Genomic DNA, 17,432 nt, shown 5'->3' with positions numbered 1-17,432 from the left:
AGAATGAAGGCCAGACCTCTCTTTGGGCAAGGTCCATATCTTTCTTACGTAATCTCCTGGCTACATCAGGAAGCTGATACTGATACCAACACAATGCATGAGTGTCTTCTGACAGTCATGACATTAGGGACAAGGCAGTGGAACGTGGCTGTGGAAAAATCCCAAGACAACACCATGACCATGTTGCCACCTCAACCTGCCCTCCAAATCTTCTTTGAGGACCTTAACTGGTGGAACTTTTTTGGATTCAGAGCCCTAAGTACTAGGGTTTCTGGAAAGTGCAACTTTCAGTTTTGCAGCCTGTGCAGTAGGTAGGAAGGTACAGAAGGAGGCAGTAGAAATGGATGCTGAGTGTCGACAGGTCCTGTCGGGCACGCCTCCTGACAAGAAAGGAGGAAGCAGCCCACCTGCGGGCAGCTCACATCATCCTCAGCTCAGAGAATTTCACCAGGACACTGTGAAACAGTTCAGTCATTCCTGGAGGTCCACACGGTAAATCTCTCAAGATTTGAGGAAGATAAAATAAGTATGGCATTTTGAAAACCAGTTCAGAAGACATAAGCATATGAAATGACGAGTGTTTGGTGAACCTCATAGTAGTTAAGCATTTGGTCTTCTGAGTCAGTTGAAATTTTGGCTTAAAGCCCAACTGCATCATTTACCAGCTGTGTGACCTTCAGCAAGTGACTTGGTTCTCTGAGCTCTAATATTTTTACCTCTACACTGGGGGTAAAGTTACCAACTCCCTAAAATGTTGTGAAGATTTCTGGAAATGGTGTTTATAAGGTACTAGCATAGTTCCTGGCAAATGCTTCAAACTCAATAAATGAAAGCTGCTGTTGTCAGTGTCATTGTCGTTACCATCACCACCACCATCGATGCCATTATCAGGAGGAAGAAAAGAAGAAGGAAACATTTTCTAGACTTTTAAAACTTCTTTCATCCACTTCTGACCTCAGAATAATTAAGATAATCTATTATTGCACAAAATATCTGAAAGAACCTATCTCTACCATTGTGAGAGGAACCATATTAGTTCAGCAGGGTAACTGGATTCATAGCGCCTTCTGTACCTTCTCAGGCTTCTCTGTGAGGCTTGGTAGAACAGTGCGCTCTTCTTCCTGTGTTCTCACTGTGTGGAGTCTGTGTACCTCCACTTAGTTCTTGCCTCATTACACTCGCCTGCGTCAACAGCTGTGACTGATATCAGGATGGATTCAAAGTCAGGCAACTCTGCTGGCCACTAGCAGTGCGACCTTGAGCAAATCAGTTCATTTCACTGGGGCTTTGTCTCTTCATCTGGACACTGGGGTCATGTTGCCCACCTCACAGGGTTATATGAGATAGTTTTCCCAGCATGTAATAGGTTCTTGTAAACATTCGCGGACATGTTTGGCGCTCCCACGGGATTGTAAATGTGTTAAGGACTATGTTAGTCTGCTCTCACACTGCTAATAAAGACATACCTGAGACTGGGTAATTTACAAAGGAAAAAGGTTTAATTGATTCACAGTTCCTCCCCACAGTTCCTGGCTGGGGACGCCTCAGGAAACTTACAGTCATGGCTGAAGGGGAAGCAAACACATCCTTCTTCACAGGACGGCATCGAGGAGAAATATGAGTGAGGAGGGGAAAGTCCCTTATAAAACCATCAGATCTCATGAGAACTCACTATCATGAGAACAGCATGAAGGTAACCACCCCCATGATTTAATTACCTCTCACTGGTCCCTCCCATGACACGTGGGGACTATGGGAACTGCAATTCAAGATGAGATTTGTGTGGGGAAACAGCTAATCCATATCCATATCAGGCACTGTGCCTGACACATGGCCGATGCTCAAAAGTCCTTGCTAAAAGGGAAATAAGGGTTCTTGGCACCTCTGATGAGATGAAGTGTCAAGAGGTAGTGGGGGAGTACAGACCAGGGTCAGGATACTCAGAAGATCCTGATCACATTCTGGTCCTCACTCCTTTCTCCTTTTCTCTCTCCCAGAAGGTGATATTTCCTTGGGCCATTCTTAGGCCACCTATGCTGAGTAAGGACACCCTAGCGACTTTGTTCTGGATAGATCAAAGCCCTTCTCAAACACTACCTCATCCGCCTCCTACCAGCCTGGGGTGGCAGAGAGCTGGTTGGCTCAGAATGATTGCTCCCATTGTACAGTTGAAAATACAAGGGCAAGGATTCATAAACTGACTCACAGGTTGAGTCAGTGACTGCTGGGCACTCTGCCAGGACGGTGTTGCTTCCTAATAACTATAGTGTTTGTTTCAAGTTTATAGATTGAGTTTCTGCCCCAGTGGAACCAACACTAACCTCCTCACACTTCTCAACATGCCTGGATTGTTTTTATTTCTCCACATTTTTGTGTTAGGGCTCCCAGAGATAAAAAGGGAACTCTGGGGTCTGACTATGCAGGAAATCAATACAGAGTTCATGTATACATTTTTAGTTGGTTTGTCTTTACTGGGAAGCTGAAAAATTTTTATTCACTGGGTCACCCTGCTTCATCAATTATGACCCCTTAACCAGGAATCTCAGTACTAGGCTATGACAGCATTCTGTACAAGTCTCCACCACTGTGCTAAATTATTTCTTTACAAGAATTGTCCTCTTGTATTGAAGCTGGACATAAAGGGAGAGTAAAATGAACATTTGGAAGTAGATTCAGGGGACCAAGAATCATTGTCTAAATTCTTCAAGATTTTTTTTCCCTCTAAGAATTGGGGAAATAATGTGTGTGAAAAATCACAGTGCCTGACAAATAGTACTGTCTCCTTTAACATTACTTAAATCAGAATCCCTGGAATTGGGCTCAATCCCTGGCTCACAGTAGTAAGTGCTCTGTAAACATTTGTTTGGACTGTATAGGTATTTTGAATATATGGCAGGATTATTTTTGTGAACCTTTCCTGCCTAGTTCAATTCTTAGTTTCTAAAGCCCACCAACAGCGAGTCCTCACTGGTCAACCTTATGCATGACCCTGATCTTGATACCAAGCTATCAACTCATAAAAACCTGTCAAGGGTCTCCTAGCTTTGAGCGTTGTATTACCATCTACAGCATTTCAGACGTGTTGTCTCTGCCACAGCAGCTTGGACTGGTGTCCCGCCATGCTCTGCACTGGGAAGACATCTCAGCATGTGTGGGTGGTGTTGTAGGTGTTGGCAACTGCCTTGGAACATGGCTGTACTTATAGGGTGTTTAACAGTGAGCCATCAGACAAAGGGTGCCAGGGCCATGAGCTCCAGAATAAATACATTCCATTCTCACCTTAGACTGTTGCTGATTTAATTGTGCCTTAAGGTCAGCCAATTGTCAACCCAGTGTGGGTGCAGGGACATTTCTTCCACATGTCTATTGTGAGGTTAGGGGAACACGGTCACACTGTGACAGATAAGTCCTGTTCCAAGTTTTCTTTGTGTGTGTGTGTGTGTGTGTGTGTGTGTGTGTGACTTTCTCTCAGTGGATTCTGGCCACAGAGTCTTGCTGGGGGATTCCACACCCATGAGATGTGTGAATCTCAAGACATTTTTGCCAACAAATTTTATCGAGTGCTCACCTTGCCCATGTGTTTCTGTTAGGGTCTCAACAGGAAGCAGATGACATATTTGAAATAAGATAATTTGAGGAGGGTTATTTGCAATGAGACTATCTACAATGGTGTTGGAGGTAAGAACCACGAGGGAGGGAGCAGTAACTTGTGGGTCAGCAGCAGTCCTGATGTTACCACTTCCAGTCCCTGGGTACAAAGAGAAGGGCTATTACCGCACACTGGAGGGAGGACCAGGGAGCAGTGACCTTCAGCTGAGGAACCCGCTAACTGGAGGTGACCTTGCCAGTAAGGATCCAGGGGCCTAACTTACTCTAACTGACTTTCTCTTTTCCTCCAATCTTCTGTGGGGTTCTCCACTGGGCACACCCCAAAGCCAGGGAGCACAAGGAGCTGGAAGTAGTTTGTAGAGGTCAGCCTCCTGCAGCAGAGGTCAGGCAGGAGAAGTCTTTGGAGCAGATGAGGGTATCTGGAGGGGAAAATGTAAGACATCAGGCTCTATACTGCACTGTCTAATGGACAGCGTGATTCCAGTTTTTGTAGGGACTGAAGCTCACACAATCTTGGGGGACCTACTTTAAGAAAAATCAGCTGGGTGCTGTGGCTCACACCTGTAATTCTAGCACTTTGGGAGGCCAAGGCGGGTGGATTGCTTGAGCTCAGGAGTTCAAGATCAGCCTGGGCAACATGCGAAAACCCATCTCTACAAAAAATACAAAAATTAGCCAGGTGTGGTGGCCTGTGCCTGTAGTCCCAGCTACTTGGTGGTGGTGGTGGTGGGGGGTGGTGAGTTGGGAGGATTGCTTGAGCCCAGGGGGTAGAGGCTGCAGTGAACCAAGATCATGCCACTGCACTCCAGCCTGGGTTACAAAGTAAGACTCTATCTCAAAAACAAGCAAACAAAAACAAAAACAAAACAAAAAAAGAAAAATTAAAATCGACAAATAACCCCCAAAGCTACATAAACTCATTGAGGGACCTGTGCAAATGAGGTCCTTAATGCTTCATTGGCTTCATTGTTAATCTCCCTCTGCCTGTGACTTCGGTGATTTCGACCTATAACAATGACCCAGTGCCCAATAAGCTTTCAGTCTTGTGGGTGACAGAGACTTAGCTGATTAGAATAAACACAAAGCAAACTGAGGTATACGTTGATTACAGATGAAACACTACAGAGGGTTAGGTAGACCTTGAGATAGGCTTTGAAATAGGCTTCGAAAACCAGGTTGGATTTACACACATGTCAATGAGTGCGCAGAACAATCCTCATACTATCTGTTATTTATTGAGCACCAACTAAGTTTAAAGTACTGTCTCTAGATTATTTCATTTAATCCTAACAGAAACAGGAAACATTTTACATCCAGCTCTCTGCCAACACACTTAATAAATCAAGCTATTACGAACACTAGCATATTTATTTCGGATCCTATGGCACTGACGAGTACAGTACTGGATTTGATCAGAAGGGCGGAATCAGAGGCTGTAAATCACATTTCCTAGAAGCCCTCGGGAGCAGAAGGACAGCGATCTCCCTTTGCCGCGAAGAGACTCCAACTCCCAGAATGCTTTGGGAGCGCTGGACCACAGCTCCCGGCATTCCCGGGGAGGCGCGGGGCTAGCGTAGCCTCCTCCCCGCCCCACCGCGTTCCCGCTCGCCCCGCCCTTCCCCGGTCGCCGCCAAGCCAATGGGAAGGCTCCATACTGCAGGGTGCGAAGGGGCCGGCGCTGCTGCCGGGTTGCGAGTCGGCGAAAGCGGCGGGAAGTTCGTACTGGGCAGAAGGCGACGGGTCTGCAGCTTAGGGTAGGGAGGCCGCAGGCGACACGGCTCGAGGACTCGCGCGCTTAGTGGGGGCACGGAGGCGGGCGGTCGGGGGTTGGGGCGGGGCCGGGCCTTCCGGGCGGCCTGTGGGTCCTCTGGGGGTGCGGGAGGCGCCGTCCGGCCAGGCAGCCCCGCGGGGCCGCGCTCCGCCACTTGGCTTCAGCTTGCGCGGGCGTCCGCTCCTTTCTCTACTAGCTCAGGCCCCGGCGGCGCCCCCGGGGATACCTGGACTGGTCAGGCCGGCCCCCATCCGAGCTCCGCGTTCTGAACTCGCGTGGTGTAGTGGCCAGGCTCCCACCGCCGCCTCGGGCCTCGCTGGGAAGCCGGGTCTGTCAGGTGGGGGTCCGAGTGAACAGCACAGTTAAGGCCCCTGCCCCGCGGAGCTCACTGTATAGAAGGAAAACAACACTCGCAGCTGCGATGCTTTGCGGATGCGGAAATGCTTTCCTAGAAAGGGGACAGGCAATTGCCGGCTAGAGGAATGGGGGCGAGGCCCTTGAGGTTAGGTGATCCTGGAGGGCCTCTTAGAGGAGGTGACCTTTGACTTGAGAGACATGAGAGGGGAGAGGAAGCCTGACCCCTGAGGATAGCAGCCAGGCCTGGGGACCGCGAGGCCACCCTCTATTTCCCTGTTACGTCGCGGGGAGGCCCTGTGAACTTGTACTTGAGGGTCTGTCTGGTGCAAAGCGGTAGAGCCGCTTGTGGGTTTTGCAAGGGACTTTCATATCCCTTTTGACAGTTCCTCCTCTGTCCTGTCCCTAGCTGGCAGGGCGGCGTCCTTTACTGATGCAACTGTTCAGGAGCAACGCGTAGCTTTTCCTACCATCGAAATAGTACTTTGGTTCTCGTCTCAAAACTTAGGTAATTGAATTAAATTTGACAGGCAGCAGCAGAGTCAGACACAGGTTCTTGTTGAGGCCACCCGTTTTTTCTCACGTCCTTTCAAGTCACTTTTTTTTTTTTTTTGTATAGACTCTTCCCTCCCCCTATGTCCCTTTCTTGGAACAACTTGGAAATACCAGTTTTGCTTTTGGGAGGGTGTTGGTTTTGGGGAACTGTTGAAGAACCTCACTAGCTATTGTGTGTTTTTCTTTTCTTTTCCTTTCTTTCTTGTTTTCTTTCTTGCTTGCTTTCTGGAATTGCCCATCTGTTGAGTCTGAAATTCAAGAGTTAAAAAAAAAATGAAGGGCAGCATTTATTTTCAAGAGTTTGCAATAAAAAAGCCACCTTTATGACATGCTGAGCATGATACATTTGGTAATAATTTAATGTAGAATTTTAAAGCATTTTCAGAAGGAAGCAAGGGTCCTTTATATAGTCATTTTATGTAGGTTACGTTTATGTTCTTCAAAATGGCATGTAGTGATTGGAATTAAATTTCTGGGTAGGTAAGATTATGTTCATCTGTTACCTATAGAAAGGAATGTAACTTAAGTAGTCACTTAATAGCATTTTCTGTTGATGCTATCACAGATGGTATTCTCTGTACATCTCAACATTGCTGATCAGATTCTGTGTTAATACAGTGACACAACTTGAATTTAATAACAATAAACTTGTGTGAGGCGTTACTGTCAATTTAGTTCTGGTACCCAGTACAAATACCAGTTTTATAGTGCAATGGCTTCTTGTTATGCTCAGTGCTGCAAAAATTATGAGAGGATATTTGTTAAACAAATGAGATAATGGAGTAATGTGTTAAGCATAGAGCCTGGCATATAGTAAGTTAGTAAGTGCCCAGGAAATGGTTATATGGAAAGCTTATGCTAAGTTTTATTCCAGTATGCAAGTGTATATTTTAAAAATAACAGTAATGCATTCAAAATGTTGACAGACCCTAAAATTAAATTTCTTAAAGGAAATAGGCCAGCTTTTTTTTTTAAACTTTGAGAACTAATGTGAAATAATAATAAATATATAAGTGAAATGTCCCAGATGTCTAGAAATGAAAAAACAATATTTTAATTTTGACAGCTATATTTTTTTTCTTAAAAGCATCCCTAATAAGATATAATGTACTATGATTAGGATTATGATTTGAAAAATAAAACTTTAAAAATATTTTTGATTTGAAAAATAAAACTTATTTGGAAATGAAGCAAAGCTTTAAGATTTACCTTATATCAAATGAAGGATGTCTCCTGAATTTATGCAAATGTGCAAATGCTTATATCTCCATAGATCAGGCAGTGAGCCTAATGGGAATTAAATGCTGCCTCTTTGTGCGTGTGAGTGAGGCTTTCATCAAAATTGCTCTCGATGGGTTCTGAGAATGTATTGGTAACTGAATAGGACTGGAGAATATTTTTCAGACTGGTAGGATATTTTACATGCTTGCCAGGGTTATTTTTCAGAGTGAGAAGAAATGGACTCATTTATTCACCAGAGATCACGTGCCCCCTATTTGCAAGGAATTGTGCTAGGTGCAAAGTCTATTCTTGCTATTGTAGTATTTTGCTGAAGCAAGTTTTCTTTGTTTTAAATTAAATAGGTTTTTTTTGTTTGTTTGTTTTTTTACTTTATTTAGCATCCAGCACAGAATAATTCAATAAATGTGTAGGGCATATTTGAAAAACTGCACTATTAATTTTAATATGTAGAAAGTGTTTAATAAACGTTCAAGATGAATTTAAAAGGGTGATAGGACCCTAATAAAGCATTTAGGTAGGTGCTATAACCAAGATGTGTTTTTACTGTAGGATAAGTTTGGTTCTTTTGATCGAGATTCCTGTGAATATATTTCTTCTTTTATAAAGATGCAGAGGGCTGTGTCCTTTGAATTTTTTTCCCTTTGGTGCTTGACTGATATTTAAGCACCCAGCATTTTGAAGTAATTTCATTCACTTTCCCAATTACTCCTGCTCCATCTCTCCCAATGTTGTCTTAAATCTTTGCACTCAAATTCAAGCACATCCTACTACTCTTGTTCTGAGTGACATATGGGCAACACTTTAAAAAAGAAAAGCTCTCTAGATCTAGAGAGGTATGAGCCGTGGCTCTTCTCCCATATTAGGAGTTAGATTTTTAGTATTCATCAATAAATACTAATGAAAACCAACTGCTGTACTTTTACTAACATACTTCAGGAAATTTAATAACAATTTTATTAGCCACAGTATCTTTGTCAACTTGGAAAAATAGATGTTTGTGAATCATATTTATTTAGTCTTCAGGTAAGTACAGGGATTTCGATGATTCTTTGCAGTTACTTCTCTCTGTGGGTCTCTCGCCATAGGATGAGAACCAGTGCTCTAGGATTTGAAAATTAAGGTAGGTACTGTTCACAATGGCAGATGTTTAAGATGAATATTAAATGTGTGTACTAAAATGTTTATTGGTAAGTCTTACTGATTAAGTGGAAAAATATGCTAGACGAAGTCATAATTAAATTGCAAAGTAATTTGAGATTTAGGATGTTGTGTTATACTTTTAAAGCAAATAACATACTGATAATGGAAGGACACATATGTCTTGTGGAACTCAGTATCAGGAACAATATAGTTGGCCCTGCAGGGGACTAAACATGAGAACTGAAAGTCATTAGGAAGAAGAACAGCCCCATTCCACTGTTTCAGGGACAGTGTAATTTCTTTGTATTTCTTTTCTTTTTGTGGACCGTCCGTCTAGCTGTTTGTATGTCGGCAGATATTTTTGCTCTAGACTTAGATACTTGTTTTAAGAATCCTAAAGAGAGTGCATTATCTATCTAATTGTCATTTATATCTAAAATTAAACCATGAAGTTAGACATAGCTAACCACAGCTTTATTTCAGTTTAATTGTTTTTCTTAAATTGTTTTTACCAAGTAACAGCTAAAATAAAAGTCATCATTTGATGACACTAAGTATTAATGCATTGTGATTGCATTTCACAATATTAAGTGTTAGGAAGAACTGTTAGACCTTAAGTCTTTATGGACTGTGTCCGGAAGACATAGGGACAGAAACTTTTGCTGTTTCTGTTACTGTAGTCTTTAGAGTTGCTTTTTTCACATCTTACTGCAGTTTACCGTATAATTTGGCAACAGCTATCAACATAGAGATTATATTGTAATTACACTGTGCCCTTGAACAACTCAGGTTGGGAGTGCTGACCCCCATGGAGTTGAAAATCCATGTATAATCTTTGACTTCTCCAAAACTTAACTACTCATAACCTGTTGACCAGAAGTCCTACCAATAGCATAAACAATTTATTAACACATATTTATATATATACTATGTGCTTTATTCTTATAATACAATAAGCTATAGAAAAGAAAATGTTAAGAAAACTATAAGAAAGAGAATATTTATTTATTGTTCATGAAGCGGAAATGGGCCATCTTAAAGGTCTTCATCTTCATTGTCTTGATGTTGAGTAGGCCCAGGAGTAAGAGCAAGAGGAGAGGTTGGCCTTGCTGTCTTGGGGTGGCAGAGGCAGGAGAAATCTGTGTATAAGTGGACCTGCACAGTTTACACTCATGTTCAAGGGTCAGCTATATACATTTCTTTCTTAGAGCTAATAAGACAAAGAAATCTATTATTTGGGAATCAGGAAAAACATTTTAAAATTAATTTTTTAAAAAAGCTCAGATTATAACATTTAAGAAGTTTAATCTTGTTTTTGCAGACTTGTAGAAAATACTTTAGAAATGGTGACTCTAAAATTTATCTTTCATATGTTGTTGGTGGGAATGTAAAATGATATAACCTATAACCACTCTGGAAATTAGTTTGGCAATTTCTTTTTTTTTTTTTTTTGAGATGGAGTTTCACTCATGTTACCTAGGCTGGAGTGCAATGGCGCGATCTCGGCTCACCGCAATCTCCGCCTCCTGGGTTCAGGCAATTCTCCTGCCTCAGCCTCCTGAGTAGCTGGGATTACAGGCACGCACCACCATGCCCAGCTAATTTTTTGTATTTTTAGTAGAGACGGGATTTCACCATGTTGACCAGGATGGTCTCGATCTCTTGACCTCGTGATCCACCCGCCTCGGCCTCCCAAAGTGCTAGGATTACAGGCTTGAGCCACCGCGTCTGGCCCGGCAATTTCTTGAAAAGTTAAACATAACACTTGACATACAATCCAGCAATTATACCTTTGGGCCTTTATCCTAGAGAAATGAAAACTTATGTTCACAACACAACCTGTACGTGAATGCTTGTAGCAGGCTTATTTATAATAGCTGAAAACCAGAAACAACTCACATGTCCTTCAGTGGGTGAATGGTTAAATAAAATGTGGTAGTCATGCAATAGAACACCATCATCAAAAAAAGAAACAAACTGTTGGTACATGCAACTGGGATGGAGTTTAAGGGTATTGTATTGAGTGAAAAAAAACAGTCTCAGAGGTTGTGTGATTTCATTTATATAGCATTCTGAAAACGACAAAATTATAGAAATGGAGAGCAGAACAGTTTTGCTGGGGTTAATAAGGCTGTGTTTCTTTGAGATAATAGAACAGTTCTGTGTCTTGTTTGTGGTGATGGCTACATGAATCTGTACACATAACACAGTGTCCTAGAATTATACACACAAAGTAATGTAAAAGCTGACATTTCAACAAGTAGTTTAATGATGAATATTGTATTGGTGTCACTTTCCTACTTTGGATAATTGTACAGTGCTTGTCTGTTGTATGGCTGTATCACATTTTATTTAACCATTTACACATGGAAGGCCATGTGGGTTGTTTCTAGTTTTTGGTGGTTGTAGATAAAGCTACTATGAACATTCATGTACAGGTTTTTGTGTGACTGTAAGTTTTAATTGTTCTAGAATAAATGCCTAGAAGTGCAACTGTTGGGTCGTATAGTGATGAAATCTTGAGCCTTCTTATTTTGTCCCATGTGGGATGTGAATCATCCCTTTGTCCAGCATATCCACACTGTGTACACTACCTACCAGCTGGTTAGTCACTTTTGGTTATCAGATTGACTGTATGGTATCTCAGTGCTTGTGTTTGAGAAACACTTATTTTACTTAGTAATGACCCTCAAATGCAGGACTAGTGATGATGGCATGTTGTTATAATTATTCTGTTTTAGTATTGTTGTTAATCTCTTACTGTCTCTAATTTATAAATTAAACTTTATCATATGTATGTCTAATGTATGTATAGAAAAAATATTTATATAGGGTTTGATTCTCCATGGTTTCAGGTATCCACTGAGGGCTTTGGAATGTATCCCCACAGATGAAGGGGGGCTACTGTATATGAGAGATAATTTCTCCACATCCTCACTACCATTTGGTATTGATATTTTTTGTGTGTAGTGGTATCTCATCATAGCTTTAATTTGCATTTCCCTAATGGCTCATGATTTCATGTGCTTGTTTGCCATTCATGTCTTTTTTGGTGATTTGTCTGTTTAAGCCTTTTACCCATTTTGTGATTGGATTGTTTTCTTACTGATTTTAGAGCATTCATTATATGTTGTGGATACAAATCCTTTGCCAAATATATGATTTGTAAATACATTCTCTCAGTCTCTGTCTTGTCTTTTCATTCTCTTACACTGTCTTTAGCAGCAAAATAGTTTTAAATTTTGATGAAGTCTAACTTCTCAATATGTGGACTGTGTTTTTAGTGCCTTAGAACTCTGTGCCTAACTCTGCATCAGGAGGGTGTTCTCATTTTTTCTTCTAAGTGTTTTACAGTTACATGTTTTACATTTAGATTCGTGATCCTTTTCGGTTTCATTTTTGCACAGGATGTGAGATTTAGATCTTGGTACGTTTTTCTTTTCCTTTTGTCTATGCATGTCCAGTTGTTCCAGAACCATTTGTTGAAAAGTCTACCCTTTCTCCATTGAGTAATTTTTAAAAATCAGAAATCAGTTGGCCGTATACTGTAAATTGGATATCAAAACAAAGACAGGAAGAAATGAATGAGCAATTAAGTATTAATAAATACAGGTTTATTGAAGGTATAACATGGCTGGAATCTGGAAAAAGTGAGAAAACATTTTAGAGAATAGCATGGGCAAAGATCTGTTCTAGAGAAAATAAAAACTGGCTGTTTTGGGGAGTCATGTGGGTGAAGGGGAGTAGAGTAGTAAAGGAAGCATCATTGGTTCATGAAAAATAAAAAGAGTATAGAAACTTCTGGCTAGATTGAAGCATTTGTAGTCAGGTTCATTGGTCATTAGGAAGGTACTGTATGTTTTTAAGTGGGAAAATGGTATGATAAAAATGGTATTTAAGAGAAGTTGTTTTAGGACAATGTGTAGCAGTGATATGTTGGTAGGAAGAATGGGATATAATCATGACCCTTGACTTACCACTTTGTGTTACAAATGTCTGCCAGAAAGCTAAAAAGGTGGTGTTACTTCAGAATGTATAATGTTCTAAATTCCTAGTATTTTCAGGACGGCAATGGTAGATTTCAAACTTTTGCCACTGTCTTCAGTGATAGATACTGAGAACTCTGCTGGACTTCCAAACTGTTTCATATTTATGCTACTGTTATTAAGTTGTACATGTGGGAAGAAGAGTAGTTTCCATTGGCTTATTGTTGATGTGGGTGACATTTCTTATCAGGCCTGAAAAGAGTCCAAGAGTTGAGCAAGTAAAACCGTAAAAACATAAAGAGTGCATAAATTGGTCCAATGAGGAAAAGTTAATGGAATCAGATTTATTTATCATGGCAAAGAGGAGACTCAGGAATTATTTAATCAGTATGTCCCGATACTTGTGTGTGAAGAACTATACAGAGAATGATGATGACCAGCTGTTCTTCAAAATCACTGAGGACTGTATAAGAACAAATGGCTCAAATTGCAGCTTTAAGGTTTTGGTCTTAGGGAAGAATTCCAGAGAGTAAAGACATTAGGTATTTCATGTGAGATATTAAAGGATAGACTAGAAACCTAGATGTAGTATAGGAAGTTGCTTATAGTCAGGGGGATGTGAAGGATAACAGAGCTATGTTTTTGAGTCCTATTAAATTCATGATTGAAAGTACTCACTTTCCATTTTGTTAGCGCCTACTTCAATTCTTGGTTTCTTTCTCTATGCAAATTATGCCCTTCCCCTCCCCCACCATTCATCTGTGGGGATCTCATTTGGTTTCTGCTTTCTTTTGTGCATCTAAAAGATTATCATGGATATAGATTAGACTTAAGTCATTTTAAAAATAATCAGTCAATAAATAGAACCTGTGTAGTGTCAAACAACTAGAAATCAATGCATTTCTGCTCTTATTTAGAACATGGAAAAATGTGTCATCCCATTAAGAAAAAAATCAGCGATGACTTGTTGAGCCAAGGATTTTACAGTGTAAGAGGTTACCATTGACACGTGTTAATGAAAGAAGGGCAGTGTTAAAAGCTTTCATGAAACAACCCACATGTTTTTAAAGTACCTTTTCTGTTTAACTTCCTTATTCTGATTCTTTTCTACTTGTCTAGATCTTTTTTCCACTAAAATGTTGAGATTGACCAAGAATATTTTACTTGTGATTGCAGCCCTTCAGTATTATCACAGAATTTTTTTTTTTTTTTTCTGCAGAAGAGCAAGCTCTTATAGTGCTATGCAAGCTGCCCATTTAAAACTATCATTGCTTGGCACCTATGCCCTAGTGACAGTTTGACCAACATGTGAGCAGGCATACTGCCATCCTGACAGATGGGCGTGAGTATAGGCAGCCAAGAAACCATGTATCTGCATCTAGTGTATTTGTTAAGGGCAGGATTCCCAGTCGGGGATGTTCAAACGTCTGTCCATCCTGAGCTTTCACGCCTATGGATAAAGGGATGTCATCATTAATCCCAGCTTCCATGAGTATACGGTATAAGAGCTTCTTGGCTCTTACAGAAGTAGTCAATTGGGGACAATCAGGATAATTGTTCTCTTCTTCATCACAGGACTACATCAAATAATCCTTTTCCCTTTCTCCTAGCCAGTTAGGTTTACAGTGAGTACAGACCTGTTCAGACAGTGTCCTGATACTTGTGGAATATGTGCTTGTTCATTTCTTTTCCAGAATGTGAAAGCTTTGAAAGTCATTTGATGTTTATGCTTTGGACAGTGACATATAAAATTGGATCAGATAGATCAGTTCAAATATTGACTGCTGTAAGAGCAATTCAATTTAGCATCAAATCAAGATAAAAGAATACCTGTCATAGAGTTGTTGAGAGAATTAACTGCAAAATGTATACATGAATCATTTGGTATAATGTCTGGCCCACAGTAAGTGTTTAATAAATGTTTGTCATCATCATCATTTTAACTTTGCTATATCTGAAGATGTTTTTCTCTGGAGAGATATCTGAAACAGAAAATTTTTTTCAACTCTCACTTCCCATCATTCCTTTCTTTTTATTTTTTTTATTTTTTTAAAGAGACGTAGTCTCCCTCTGTCAACCAGGCTGGAGTGCAGTGGTGCCACCTAGATTTCTTGGGTGCAGGTGACCCTTCTGCCCCAGCCTCCTGAGTAGCTGGAATGACAAGCCACCATTCCTGGCCCACCACTCTTATGACATCATCACATAATTTGGTCTACGATGAAATGCCTCCAATGACAGAGAACTTGACTACCTCTAGGGCAGAACTTCTCAACCATGGGACTGTTGACATTTTAGATGGGTCATTGTTTGTTATTCGCTGCACGGTGGGGTGTTTAGAAGCACCTCTGGCTGCGGAGACAGAATCATCTCTGGTTGAGAACCACTGCTCTAGAGACAGCCTGTCCTATTTTTGTTAAAGCTTTGACCATTAGAAAGTTCCTTCTTACACTGAGTGAAAGTCTACTTATTTCTTCTACTCAATTCTGCCTTTTGGAGAAATGTAGAACAGGCTGAATCCCTCTTCTATGTAACATCCTTTCAAATATGTGAAAATAGTCATCAAGTATTCTCTGCCTTTTTGATTTGAAACATCTCCAGTTAATTAGCTATTCCTTACATGGCATGGTTTCATGTCAGTTTACCACATTGGTGGCTTTCCTCTTTTTTAAAGAAATTCGTTTTAAACTGTGGTGCATTGAATTGAATGCAGTGCTCCAGACATGGCTTGATATGTGGGAAATAGAGTTGTATCTCTTGTTCTAGATATAACAATTTCTTCTGTGAGTTGAGGGAAGACTATCACCTTCCTTCTAATACATAGTATATTTTTATTAATATTAGCTATATCCTTTTGTGACCACATCATACAGTGAACATAAAGTTGAATAAAATCCCTGCATTAATCTAAGCTATGTCTTTTCATTCTGTTTTTGTAATCATTAGTTTTGGGGTGCAACCATGGGAGCTTATGTTTATCTCATTAAATTTCTTTTTATTGAATTTAGCTTAACTGCAACTTTTAAAGATATTTTGGAATCCTAATTCTTGGTTCAGTTGGAAGTTTCTGGCCTAAAAGAACGTTTATGTGATGATGCTATGCACTGAGATTGGAAATACAAGAGTAGTCTCTCTCTGTGCATGCATGCTTGCATGCATGTGTGTGTGTGTTTGAAAAGAGATTGAGTATGGAAGCCTGCGTAATACCAATATTAAGAGGCAGCTGGGAAGAAAGGAGGTAACAAAGGAAACCAAGAAGTGGTGGCCAAAATGTTACGATGAAAATGAGCGTAGTGTCTTGTAAAGCAGGAGTGACTCTGTGTTAAGTACTGAGGTGATACTTGAATCAAAAATGAATAGGACATGGTCCCTGCTTTCTGCCTCTGCTTTTGTTTGCCCATGATTTAATTGTTCAGTTTAGGGTACTGTCTATTCAGTAATGCCTGAAGACTTGGAAGTCATCCTTTATTTCTTCCTCATACCCTTGCCTCTGTTGGGTTACCAAGTTCTACTGATTAAAAAAGTTTTTTTGAAGTGTAACAAAAAAGGTTCACAAATCTTAAGCATTAAGCTTAATGATTTTTAAAAGTTTTACAAAGTGAACACTCTGTAATCACCGCTACCCAGATCAAGATATTCATTTTCTAGCACTCCAGAATCCTGTGTGGGGATACCTTGAAGACAGTAATTACTCCCACCTGAGGTAACCACGATTCTGACGTATATAACTATAGTTTTACCTGGTTTTGAACTCATGTAAATGGAATAATGCCCTCTGGACTTTTTTTTTTGCCTGACTTCTTTTACTCATTGTGTTTGAGATTCATTCATGTTGTTGCATGTAGTTTGTTATTTTTTTTTAGTATATGTGCTGCTGAAGGGAGCACGTAGTTTGTTATTTTTAAACTTAGCAGTATAGTTGTGGTTATCTATCCCTGCATTACACTCTAGTTTTGATTATTGGTTATTGTATAACATACCACTCCAAAACTTAGTGGTTTAAAATAACAACCATTTTATTATGCTCATGGATTCTGTGGGTTGGGAATTTGGTGGGTATGGCTTGTCACTGCTCTACAATGGTTGAGGTCTAGAATCATTTAGAGGCTTCTTCACTCAGGTGTATGGTACCTTGACAAGAACATCTAGAAGACTAGGATCATCTGATACTATTGACTGAAGCACCAACATGTGGGACCAGGAGGTTTTGTTTTTTCACAGCATGTTGGCTGAGTGTCCAGAGGAAGCTTCTTGAGAGTGGCTTATCTTCACAAGTCATGTAATCTCACCTCCACCATACTCTATTGGTTGACAGAGACGCAGCCTGCCTGGATTGAAGGGAAGGGAACATAGACCTCATGTCTTTATGAGAGGTATGTCAAAGAATTTATGGCCATTTTTTAAAACTATCACAAATTACATACCAGAATTCATTTATTCATATTTGAATGGTTTCTGTTTTGAGGCAATTATGAACAATGTTGCTATAATCATATACATACATATGTGTGTATATCTTTTAGCATGTCCGTATATTCATTTTGGTTGAATATATATGTAGGAGAAGAATTCCTGGTCAAAATGTATGTGCGTCTTGCTTAATTTAATTTATTTATTTATTTTTGAGATTAAAGTCTTGCTTTGTCACCCAGGCTGGAGTGCAGTGGCATGATTTTGACTCACGGCAACCTCTGCCTTCCAGGTTTAAGTGATTCTCCTGTTTCAGCCTTACGAGTAGCTGGGATTATGGGCACTTGCCACCACGCCTGGCTAACTTT

At 40.4% G+C, this 17,432-nt stretch overlaps 1 protein-coding gene across 4 annotated transcripts in view; it reads left to right on the top strand.

The window, feature by feature from the left end:
- The first annotated feature begins 5,217 nt into the window (after positions 1–5,217).
- Positions 5,218–17,432, top strand: part of VRK1 (VRK serine/threonine kinase 1) — an 84,474-nt gene continuing 72,259 nt past the window's right edge. For 2 of the 4 annotated variants that reach the window (XM_017528160.2, XM_037738345.1), the window contains exon 1: positions 5,218–5,363. Coding sequence is in view for 2 of the 4 variants with exons in the window: in XM_017528158.2 (XP_017383647.1) it covers positions 17,021–17,027 (7 nt within the window). In the remaining 2 variants the exon portion in view is untranslated. Of the gene's footprint in view, positions 5,364–16,625; positions 17,028–17,432 lie in introns of those variants that run through there. The other 2 variants (XM_017528158.2, XM_017528157.2) reach the window with 2 other exon arrangements.

This window comes from Cebus imitator, unplaced genomic scaffold (genome assembly GCF_001604975.1).
Source record: "Cebus imitator isolate Cc_AM_T3 unplaced genomic scaffold, Cebus_imitator-1.0 Scaffold52, whole genome shotgun sequence".
Taxonomy (NCBI): domain Eukaryota; kingdom Metazoa; phylum Chordata; class Mammalia; order Primates; family Cebidae; genus Cebus; species Cebus imitator.
This window is presented reverse-complemented; position numbering and strand designations above follow the sequence as displayed.